The sequence below is a fragment of the Indicator indicator genome, chromosome 2, assembly GCF_027791375.1.
Source record: "Indicator indicator isolate 239-I01 chromosome 2, UM_Iind_1.1, whole genome shotgun sequence".
Taxonomy (NCBI): domain Eukaryota; kingdom Metazoa; phylum Chordata; class Aves; order Piciformes; family Indicatoridae; genus Indicator; species Indicator indicator.
In genome coordinates, this window is record NC_072011.1 from 19,814,634 (window position 1) to 19,827,080 (window position 12,447).

Below are 12,447 nucleotides of genomic sequence, written 5' to 3' on the forward strand. Positions count from 1 at the left end.
CAAGACCTCTCTGCATAAATTTGTGCTTTGAATAAATTAAAAGCGGGATCAGGAAGACACTGAATTACATACATGCTTAATAAATTGTTCTGTCTTTTGGAAAACCTAAGTTATTCTTCTGGATATTGCAGTAATAAACCACACCTATGTCTCTTATAAACACTTCTTGTAAACACATCTTGGATTATTAGTAGGTCATAAAGGAAAATAAATAATACTGCCCACCTCCCCAGTCACAAGGAGCTGAGCACAGTTAGCATCTTTTAACTTCAAAAGGTACTCAGCACTACAAAAGCTTAGGATATAACATTCTATTAGCACTAAGGATTTAAAAGATGTTATTTAAGCCATCATTTATATATTTCCTGCAAGTTTTAGACTCTCTGGTTTGCCTTTTTTGATAGGTGCAGCAGGCAGTGTCTGAATTTGAAGCTAAGCTAACCGAGCCTCTCACATCGTGCTCTTCAGCAGCAGCAACTTACACAGCCCTTCAGGATTGCATGGTGAGCATATGGCCAGGGATTCCTGCCACACAGTCCAGGGAAATGGTGCCACACTGACCTGCTCAGGGAAATGCCAATACTCTCTGGATCAGGGACTACCTGATGCCACACATCCTAGGGTGGAGACAGTAGAAGGCCCCAGCTGCTTGTTGTGGTGGGCAGCCCCAGGGAAGGCTTAAGCAGGATTCCTTAGATAATACTTCTCAATATTTCAGACAGGCTTGAAAAGCTTTTCCCCACTGTAGAGAAAGGAAGACCTAAAAGTATGGATTATTTCTTCAGGTTCTTGTTTTTAATTGTATGAACCCAAAGGCATTATGAAAATTAGAAAATAAGCGTATCTGTTAGACATTTTTCCTCAGAGGTGTTAATGAATCTTGGATGTTGGTATAGAGAACTCTGTGATTTTTTACAAAAGTAAATGCAGTTGGAAGTAGGTTTTCAGTAGGGGCAATGCAAAGAGTGAACAGAGTTTGAACTGACAAACTTTTAGCTGTGATGCCAGAAATCTGTGGATGTTTGGACTTTTGGCTCAGTCCACCACAACATAAACAAACATTGGATTGGTATTCAAACGACAATGAATTTCATATCTCAGGGAACTTGGCGTAACATTTTCATCTGAGTTTGTAAGCTTGTGATGTGTTCTTCACACAATAATCATCATCTTTTTATCTAAGAATATATTGTAAAATCTTTCAGTTATACTGTTCTTGCAGTATGATACATATGATATCTTCTGAGGTTAGGGGTACATACTTCCAAAGGCTGGCCTGTTCGCTAAAAAAAACTTGATACTTGTTGAGGAAACATATTTCACATGTGGAGAGTTTATTTCGATAGCACATGTAATCATTATTTGTATTGGCTTTTAAACATTAATAGGCTGATTATACTACTGTAAACTCTTGTCCTGCCTGTAGGATTGTGATGATCCAATGCCTTAATGTATTTATTTTTTTAATTGTCATTTAAACATCGGTGGCTTGTTGCTGTATAATTCATATTTCCTCCTCTACGTGATTTCTTTCCTGACTGTAATTAAAACCATTACTACTCTTGTTATTATTGCACACCTATGAGTTGGACCTTTAGTGGTCTGAGATAGATTTACATTTGTGTATTTCTAACATATTGTTCCACATGTCAATAATTTTGAAATGAACACATTTCCTAGCTCTCTAGAAATGCCATATTGGAGAGTCTAGTCCACATCAGATGCCATTTCTATGAAAAAGACCCTAAGATAACTCTGATAGATGTTTACAGTAACTATTCCCTAATAATCCCATGTCCCTGAGCTGCAAGTCTGTTAGTCTTCACATGTCCGAGTGAACTTTCACGTTTACTGTATATGTATAAATTAGAGCAAGTCTTAGATGTTAGTGAGTTTGTGGTTTGTCCTATATGATCATGCTGTGTCATTCATTCAGATCTGACCCTTTTGTTGATGTTTTTTCTTTATTTTTTTTTTTTAAGAAAGTCTTTCCCCACTACAGGCTGGTTGACTGATATGCTTGGGACTTGTGTTTTGGGATTGTTCTGAGCAAAATGTAAGCTATGCAGTGACTTCATAATCTGGTGGATGTATCATTGCTTTAAACTTTGAATAGAAGTACAGATTTTTCTCCACCATCACTACCATAATTGTGTTGTTTATATGCTACTTCTGTTTCTTTGACATGTTCATTAGGACCTTTGCCATACTGTGGAAAAACTGAGCAACACACTGGCCTCTCTCTCAACCTGTTCTCGAAAGGTGGCCAACAAAGAAAAAGCTGCTCAAGAGGTCACAACATTACAGCAGAAATATGAAAAGGTGCTAGAAAATGCTAAAGAGAAACAGACCTTGCTAGAGACTCTCCTGGCTCAGTGGCAGAAGTGAGTAGATTCACATCTGTAGTCATTGTGTGAGACCAAGGGGAAGACTTAAGTTAACTACATTGTGATTTTGTTAGGCAGGAGAAGGAGTTGTCTGCCTTCCTGACCTGGTTGGAGGGATGTGAAGCTACAGCCAGGCCTTCAGAGCAGTATGTTTCTGCTGATAGAGTTAAACTGGAAAGTGAACTGCAATCACTGCAGGTATGTTTCAACTGAAAGATTTTCCCTCTGTATTTCCTGGTTTATTTTTGTGTCTCTTAAAGAATGGACTCACTCAGTTATAGTCCTCGTTTGATTCTGGGCTTTGGAAATGTCCTAGGGAAGTATTAAATTATCACTGTATGAGATTTAGCTCTCTGAGAGGTGTTGAGTTCCTGCTTCAATTCCTCCAAGAATTTGACTATACTCATTCCGTTGCCTCAAAGCAGAGTACTGGAAATATGTAACTGATTTTTTATTGGTTTTGTTATTTTGCAAAGTATGATGGCATACTTGATCACAAGGCTTATATTCGATTGTTTTCCCAGGATTTGAAAGCAGATATTCAGTCTCATGCTTCAGTCTATGCAAGCCTATTACAGTTAAATGAGTCACTATTCCCAACAGCTTCTGAAAAGTGTGTGAAAACTATGAAAGAAAAATTTGAAGAGCTGGATGAGAGGTGGAAAGCTTTACCACAAACTGTTGACAAAAGGTGTGTGCTTCAGAATGATTTTTACATGTTAAATGAGAGTGACCATTATCCAGATGAGGAATCCCATAATTTTTTTCAGTATAACCATCAGGAAAAACTAAGGTTTCAGCTTCCTATTAAACCTTGAGCTCCCAGGAATTAGGATGTGGAAAATCCCACAGATTTACCCTTCTGTCTTCTTGGCATAATCTTTTCCTATGTTTTTGATAGAAGAGTTCTGCTTGAAGGAGTGTGAGGCTGGAGGTGAAGATAATACTGCATTTCCTCAGTTACAATTTTCCAACTAGTTTCTTAATTTACTTGCACAATCTGTAATATCTGTGCTGTATTTCTTTAGTTGTGCACTTTAACTTGTGCAAAACCACACTATTATCTTTGAAATTTTTATTTGTCAGAAATACTATAAATGCTCAGTTGTTAGACTGGTGGCTCATGTCAGACTCAGGAAAACTGCCTCCTTCAGTGAACCTGTTACCATATATCTAGAATTCAGTTGTTTTGGTGATGAAAATATTTATTTTACTATCCGTAAAGGAGCTTAATGAATAGACCCTAGTCAATGATGTGATTTCCTAGGTGCTTTATCAGTACGTTTATTTTGCAATGCAATGATCTTCTACATGTTGAAAATTATATAGACAAATTTCTAAGGGAATTGGGAGGTGAATGACAAAGCCTTTTTTAAGGTGACAGTTTAAAAACATAGATCTGCTGAGTGCCTAGTACTCCTGTGGATGCATTTCTCCTTTCATTTTTGTTACTCTGAGCAGACTTGACCCTCACTTACTTCAGTGGAAGTTGAGCATACAGTTACTCACCTCTTGCCTAAATGAATAAGCCTCTCACTTTACAGGCAGTGTTGCAGATGTTAGGGCAAACAGAATTGCTATATCTGAAAATTGAAGATTAGGTTCCATCAATAACAGTCTGTTTGCTGGGACTGTCCCTGTGAAGAAAAGTTGAAGAACATTACTTAATTGTTTGTGACGCTTCTAATAGCTGATATGAATAAAACAATGGAAACAGGAAAGAGGCAAACTGGTACTTTCAAATATTATGTTATTCTGCAGTTAAAAAATCAACACAGCAGTAATGACACTTGTAACATAAATTAACATTTCCTCTTTCCTTCCACCTGGCATTGATTTTAATGCTGCTCCAGTTAGCTGTGATTTTTCTTATGGGAAGTGATTAATTTACGTCAAGTGCTTTCGTATTTACATCTGACATTCTATAGGATCAACTTCCTTCAGTCTCTTGTTGCTGAGCATGGGCAGTTTGATGAGCTCCTGCTCAGGTTTTCAGACTGGATTAAGCAGTTTCTTGCTGAACTACAAGCCACTTCAGAGATAAACACAGATGATCAACAACTAGCTGCATCTCACAATAAGGTAAACTTTTGGATGTAAATATTAAAGACAGAGAAATTGTACAGTGCAGTCAGCTAAATACTCATCTAAGACTAGTATGAGGTCTTTTATGTTTTTGAAAACCAATACACTGTTGCAGTCACATGCAGATTTTAAGCAAAATTATAACATCAAGCTATTCTGATTGAAAATCCATCAGTAGTATTTGTTTTGCTCATAAGTTTAGTATTAAAATGTTTCTGAGCTTTTGATAGGAATAAGAAACCCAATCCTATTTTCTTTCTTTCTCATAGAACCACTCAATGGAAGTCCAAAGTAAGAAGCAGCAATTACAAAGTCTGAAGGAACATGTAGATAAATTGTGTTCTTTCAGCTGCCCAGAGGACCAGCAGACATTGCAGGCAAAGACTGAAGATTGCTTTCAGATCTTCCAGGAGGCAAGTCAAATAACTAGCCAAAGACAAGAGGCTCTAGATCAGCTGAGGGTATTCCTGGAGCTTCATAGTGCTTCATCAAGAGTGCTCCACCAGTTGAGGCAGACAGTGGAGAAAACAGGAAACATGGATAAAGCTAAATCTGAGCTGCTGGAGAAGGAACTCAGTGATGTCATTCAAGATCTTAACAAGCTGGAATCTATTTCCATCAGTTTGGATGGTTCCCTTACTAAGGCCCAGTATCACCTGAAACATAGCAATTCTGAGCAGAGGACCTCCTGCAGGGCTGTGGTGGATAATCTGTACTTGGAACTGGAAGCAGTTCAAAACCTACTGGGAACCAAACAGAGTGAGGCAGAAGCCCTTGGAGCCTTGCGAAGATCTTTCATGGAACGTAAAGAGCAACTCCTGAAGAGTATTGAAGATATTGAGGAAAAAGCTGACAAGGAGGGTCTGAAGGAGACTACACTACAAGCCCTCCAGCAAAGGTAGAAAAAAAATTAATCCTAATACTGGCATTTTGTCATTTGCTTTCAGTCTCTAGACATTTTACGATGCATTGGAGGCATATGAGTTTTCTGCCTGAGTACCTAGTTTTTTACTAGACATATACATATTTAAGTTTTGCAAGTGAATTAGCTGTTTGTGTGGAGGAAAATGGGCAGAACCTGGACTAATCTTTTATATTGAAAGGTCAGGAGATTTTTTTGTTTTAGCAATTTATTTTGTCTGAATTAATCCAAGCTCCAAACAGCTGTTAGAAATCCCATGTAACAGCTGTCTCTGCTCTTACAGAACTGAAGACTATACATGTGCTGAAGGAATTTAAAACACTATAATATTCATCTAAATATTTGAGTATATTTCCAAGTCATTGTGTGAGGTGAAGGTATAATCTCTTTGTAATTGTATAGCTGTAGTTGTATCAGGAAAATGACATTCTGAGCCCAGTTGTGGCAGAAAAAAATCCAAATAACACTTTGTTTTCAGAAAATGTTGTACAAAATGTTAGAAAAAATGGGAACTTTATGCACAGTAACAGCAACTGTTTCATACTTCCTTCTTAATTTTTTCTCATGAAAAAAAAAAAAAAAAAAAAAAGTGAAGACAAGTAAATTTGAAACCTGCCTTTTGACTTGCAGGTTAAGGATCTTTAACCAGCTCGATGAGGAGTTGAATTCTCAGCAGCATGATCTCCAGTGGCTCATGGACAAAGCAAAACAAATAGCCCAAAAAGATATCACACTTGCTCCTGAGACTGACAAAGAGATAAACCACTTACAATCTCTGTGGGAGGATACCAAGAAAGTTATACATGAAAAGTAAGTAGATCTTAGACTTAAGGTGAGAAAGGAGAGGATTCTTTCAATGGGGGAAGGAGACTCTGTTATTTAATATTTTCTTGCCATATTAATCCAAATTAATAAAACAGGGCTTATATGTTAAATACTTAATGGTAGATTGAAAAAAAACAACCAACAACAAAGTATAAACCAGGATATTTGTACCAGTTGTAATTGTACTATTAATAAAGTCACAAGTAGGTCCTCAGGACAGTACTGAGAGATATACTGGGCTTTTCGTTATTGCTTATCTCCACTGATACTTCTTTATCATTCTAACTAGAATATACTCTCCTCATATATTTTTCTACTCTCCTAATATATATTTTCCTTCTCTTTTGGAAAGGTGTTTCTGACAAACCTATATTCAGTGGTCCTAAACCATTCTTAGATTTAAGTCTTTCTGTCTGCCTGAGGTACCAGGCTTACAACACTCATTAGTGTATAATCAGTGATGTAACAGTTTTGTGTATCAATGAAAGCTGATAAAGAAACGAACTGAAGAAACTAAAGACATTTTCAGCTTACACTTTTCTTTGTTTTAGCTGCCTCTTCATCACCTTTTAAAAAAACTTCTTCAAATACACTTTTTTTAAAATTGAATGGTAAAATTAAGTGCTAGATTCATTCAGTACTATATTATCCTCAATGAACATAATTTTGTCTAAGTGCAGAAGGAGAACAATTCTAAGACTAACACGTCAATAGGCATACACAATTTTGTGATCCCCATGGAACTGCTGGGTTGTTCTACTAAAATGATAATTCAAAAAAAATTTCATTTGTGCTGAAAAATTATATTTCTTTTTCCTTTGGTTTATATACTATGCTGCTATTCTATTTTCTTGATTGACACCATACAGATATTTGTAAATATCCTGCCCCTTAACCATAGCTGTGTATTAGGTATTTCTTGAAATACTGCACAGCTGTATGAATTGCATTTCTGTTGATTTTTCCCATCTGAATTTAGTTTGGTTTTCTAGTGCATTTTTAACTGAACTAAGTGAAAGAAAAGGGTAGCTTTCTTTAAAAATGTCCATTGCTCCTTTATTTTCAGCAGTACTGCTATTTTATATTTTATGCTGCGTGTTGGTGCAACCCATTTTTCTTACCTCTAGAAGTCCTTAAAAAATAGCAAACCAAGAAATTTCCACTTACATGTGCCAACAGCTAGACAGTACCAGCCTAACAGTGAAGAAAACATACAATAGCTGTCCCTTTACTGAGGGTAAATGAATTGTCCCATTTTTACATACAAGGGTAGTTGTTACCATCTGTATACCTAAAACTGAAAGATGCTCAGATACCTCAAGATTCCTTTCTAATATATGAATAATGTTGTTTTGTTTAAATTATTAATTTAATTTTAATTATTTTTAAACTGTTTTCTGTCTAATAGAGACACAATTTTATACTCTGCTGAACCTGATTATTATGGAGAGGCCTTTTGAGCATTCAGAGAAGAGCCAGATCCTAAAGTGTTTTTTTTGCTTTCTTGGCTATGTCATATTTCTAAATTTCCTTTCACTGACAAACACTTTTCTGCAATTAAACATATCCACAGTACTAACCTTCCTTGTCTATCCTCAGTATGAAGACCAGGAACGGACTGAATAGTTTTTTTTCTTCTGTCCATTGCCTGAGTAGAAATAGGCCTTTCTGGAGAGAGGGTGGAAAAAATATTAGGTCTGTTCTTAGCAGAAGGTTATTCTGTTATCAGTAGCATGACAGGTAAGTTGAAAGTAATCTTCTAGACCTCAAAACATGCAGCTGACAATTGGAGGACAGAATATTCAGACTTACTTTGCATTATAGTATTTACTTTTACTTCTTTTTCACCCCCAAAATACTCCACATGAAAGAAAAAAGTGAAGGAAAAAAAAAGAAAAAGAAAAAAAGAAGAGCAGTGATGCCAGTATCATTATAGTGTGGTTTTCAGTCAATAAGATGCTAAGCTTAGGAGGCGAGAAGCTTGAATTCCAATTTCAGTCTTTTGCTCAAGTCAGTTGCTTTGGGAACTGATATGTATGAGATGGCAATTCATATACTGCCTCTTAAGTGAGATGTTTTGTGATGTGTGAACTCACACTGATTTGTAAAACCCCAATACTAATATTTTCTTGTCTGCCTAAAACATGTTTAGCACTGCATCTTGATTTTCCCATGGTGAATCACTGGGTCACATTTTCCTTCTTCAGAAACATGACAGCAAATGGCGCTAACACAGCCTGTTCACATTACAGAAAGGAACAGTCTAGCATTCTTATCGATCTGATGAGGGAATATCAGAGCTTGAAGTCAACTGTAATGAAAGTCATAGACAGTGCTGACAGTGCTTCGGTGATCAAATACATTTGGAAGGATCATGAAGATGTCAGGCGAACTTTATCAAAGGTAATTACATATATTTTCTTTTGAGGGATTTAAGTGATCCTTAATTTGGATGGATTTCTCCTTTTGAAAGGTGCCCTTGACCTTGAGGTTTAGATTGTGCAGAACCTGATGAGGAAAGAATGTAGTCCTTTCAGCATTTTGGTGAGATCCAGTAATGTGTATTTGATTGCTACTACTTATAATCTTAACACTTAGAAGTGCAAAATGTTAATGCATATGCAAAGCATAAGTTATCTGCTCTTTATATAAAAAAAAGAGAATATATTCTTATCACAGTATGAGATGATATTTCCAGTCAACATCCTTTAACGTTTCTCCATATTGGGTAATTTTTTTAATAGCTAAAAGTCAACAAAGACGACTATGGACTACAATATTGATACAGAGATAAGGAATTTGAATCTCTGCATTCCATTCATTTCACGAAGTTTTAAATTCTGCCATGCACTCAGCCTGTCATTTCTGAGTTAAATTCTTTCTGTTCGTTTGGTGTGTGATTTCATTTGGAAGCCTATTGAGTTTCTTCAATAAAAATTCTTCAGTCAGATCTGTATAAACATCCCTCTGAACTGTACATACGTACCACCTCTTTTTAATATACATTTTAACTAGTGCTGAAAGCCAGAACAGAGCTCACCAGCCTAACAATAAATGCATGTAACTTCCATATGATTCCTCTCCTTAATCTGAGCCTTGGGCTTGGAGAATTCACTGCTACAATAGTGAAGACATCTAGGCCTGAAGGAGCTGGAGCACAATAATTTGCACAACTCCTATCATAATAAAGTAGGCATGGCCACGCTGCATGCAGATTAGTAGCTTACTCTAATACTGATCTGAAATACTTCTTACAGAAAAGAAGTATAAGACGCTTACTGTGGTCCTTTCTCAGTATGTTGTCACCTCTTCAGTGAGACTATATTAAGGATTTCACTATGCATAGAATTGCAGACTTAGTAGTCCTGAAGATTTTTTCTAATTCCTGTTTTGCAGAGTCTCTAGTAGTAAGAGGTTTTATGATTCTCATTTTTTTACAACACACTCTGTTTACCCTGCTCTAATTAACCAAACCTATTTTAGATAACAGTTAGTAAATGATGGTTTGTTATTATTCAATTTTAGATATGTAGAGTCTGAAGAATAGAAAGAATAAAAATATTTGCCGTAAGTCCCAAAGATGTCTGATTACCAAGGTTCAAAATTCAGAACTTATTATTCCTGCTTGTGTGCTTTAGTTATAGGCACAGTTATGCAATTCGATTATGCTCATGAGAAAACCATGTAAGTTCCTCCGTATTTTGTGGCATACTGAAATATTAGAAGGCATGCTGAATGCTTAATATATACCACAGAACGGATGCCCGGAGAGCTGGATTTTTCTTCCTTTCTTCAAGTCGTCATTAAACAAGCAAATATTTATGTCCACAGCACGAAGCTGCCAAGAATGATCTGAGTGATAAACAAAAAGACCTGGATACTTTCACCAATAAGGGAAAACATTTGTTAGCAGAATTGAAAAGAGTGCGTAACTGCGACTCCACTGCGGTAAAAACAGATATGGACTGTACGGTGGACAAATGGCTAGATGTAAGACTCTAGTGTTTATACACTAAATATGGGTTTTAAATTGGTCTAAGTTTACAGTATTAATATTTTCTTAGGATTTTACAGTGCAAGTATTTAGTAAAGTTTACTTTTAGGTAGATCTGAAAGAGTTAATTATAGAGATTTGGCATCCAGTGTACCCACAAAGTTGTGACATCCATTTGATAAATTTATAACAACGTCTCACTTTCTCAGTGCACACTTCTGAGTATAAATTTGGATTGGATTCTCACCTAATATATGCCAGTATTTCTTTATTAAAATTAATTGAAGTAAACAAATTAGGAAGTAAACTGTATTAAGCTACACCATGAAAGATGTGAATATATTAATGAAGACAGCATTATAGCAGTGAAACATAATTTAAAAGCTAGTATTTTACATTTTCATATTTATATTCCTTTATTAGCATATTCCTACATAACACAGAAAGGATAAATGTAGCTGGTTTTATAGATAAAGTTTATCTGAACATAAAACTCTTTCCTAGTAAAAAATATGCAAATTTTTAGAAGCTAACACCACATAAAAAGTAATGTTCATTTTGTTAATTTTATGTTCTGGGTATCTAAATTGAAGTTAGAATACAGAAGTTCAACCTAACTCTAAGAAAGTTGGTTTTCCTATGATTATTAAGTATTTCTGATGCACTTGTCTTACAATTTGCTGTAAAATAAAGAAATCTACTGTCCTAAAAGGTGTCTGAAAGAATCGAAGGCAACATTGACCAGCTGAGTGTAACTGTGTCTCTATGGGATGACATCCTGAAAACTGGAGATGAAATGGATGGATGGTGTAATAAGTGCGTTTCTCAGCTGAATGAAGGCATCAGCAACTTGAATAACAGTCAGAGAATGGAGGCCCTCCTGAAAGACTTCCAGGTGCTTACCCATAAACTAATGATAAAAGGTGTTCTGGACCAAAATCTCAAATGATATCAGGCACATAGATAAGGCTGTGATGTTGCAGACCCCTGTGTCTCCTGTTCAAGCAGTAGTACCAGTGGCTAGCTGACAACATTCCAGTCCTTTTTTTGTGAAGTTGTTTCTGTCAGAAACAGGAATGACATATCTCTTACTAAATCTAAGTTCTGTAGTTATTTTGGCTCTAGCAGTACATGACAATGCGTTCTTATGGGCACAACAATTTCAAAAAGCTGAACACTGTTCCAGTAAAAACTGATGGAAATCTTGGACAACTTCATCTGAAATTAAGCAAAAAAATTAGTAGTTTCTAAAATATCATCTAAGAAGGTAGATTCTCCAGACATTAAAAAAAATACAATGGACTGGAGGGCAAATCTTAATTTCAGGTTCTATCACTTTCAGTAAGATGATCTTTCTTTTTTTGGGTAGTGTTAAACCCATTCTAGAAATCTAGCCCGTGTTTCGGATGCATTCTGCCTCTGTTAGCTTAAAATATACAGCAGATCTGTATATTTTAATATTGATCTGAGAGTCACTTATTTGAAATAAATTATGTCCTTAAGAAGATGCTCAATGAACCTATACAAGTAATAGGAAATATAAGATGGTGCTAAATCAGTATATTGCTCAGGACAGGCTTTATCTGATGTCTTTCTTATTAGTATAGCAATCAGACCATCTAATTTCATTGCTATTAATAGTGATTTGGAGTAAGATCAGCCAGCAGCCAAACCATAGATGTACCTGGTTTACAGGAGGGACAGAATAGGAGAAGACATCAATGCTGTATGTACATTTGCAGTCATAGAACACATAGTCCATAATATTTTTTTGCACTTACTTTTTTGCAAAGGAAAGAGGAAAGTTAGTTCACTGGCAGAAGGGGGCTTGCCCTTCCAGCAATCAGAAATACATGAGCATGGACAGAAAAAATCACTATATCTTTTATATGGTTCATAGCAGTGGTTCCTTTCTTTATCAGTCTTCTAATATTGTGTCCTCCCTAGCACAAAATACTCACTGAGGACTGTCTCGGGGCCACTTGAACTTCAAACCTTCAGGGCAGATGTTAAGTGCAGCAATTTAATTCTGCAATGCACTGTCCAGTCTTGAACTGTAGTGATCTGTTTTAGGAAAGAAAGTTTAGGTAATTGGATGTGCACACCAATTACTTACCTAATACTTTAAGCACTACAAGTTATAATTTTCTCTTTCACTTCACTGCTACTTTTTTTAATAAGTAGAATATTTCTTTATAACTCAGATCTGTGTGGCCACAATAAATGCAAGGTCT

The 12,447-nt window shown here is 36.0% G+C and overlaps 1 protein-coding gene across 1 annotated transcript in view; it reads left to right on the forward strand.

The window, feature by feature from the left end:
* SYNE1 (spectrin repeat containing nuclear envelope protein 1) overlaps window positions 1–12,447 on the forward strand; it is a 295,201-nt gene that overhangs the window by 108,202 nt on the left and 174,552 nt on the right. The window contains exons 34-43 of the mRNA XM_054395242.1: window positions 405–503; window positions 2,197–2,384; window positions 2,462–2,585; window positions 2,912–3,078; window positions 4,316–4,469; window positions 4,742–5,370; window positions 6,025–6,204; window positions 8,472–8,622; window positions 10,051–10,209; window positions 10,926–11,108. Coding sequence (XP_054251217.1) covers window positions 405–503; window positions 2,197–2,384; window positions 2,462–2,585; window positions 2,912–3,078; window positions 4,316–4,469; window positions 4,742–5,370; window positions 6,025–6,204; window positions 8,472–8,622; window positions 10,051–10,209; window positions 10,926–11,108 — 2,034 coding nt within the window. The remainder of the gene's footprint in view (window positions 1–404; window positions 504–2,196; window positions 2,385–2,461; window positions 2,586–2,911; window positions 3,079–4,315; window positions 4,470–4,741; window positions 5,371–6,024; window positions 6,205–8,471; window positions 8,623–10,050; window positions 10,210–10,925; window positions 11,109–12,447) is intronic.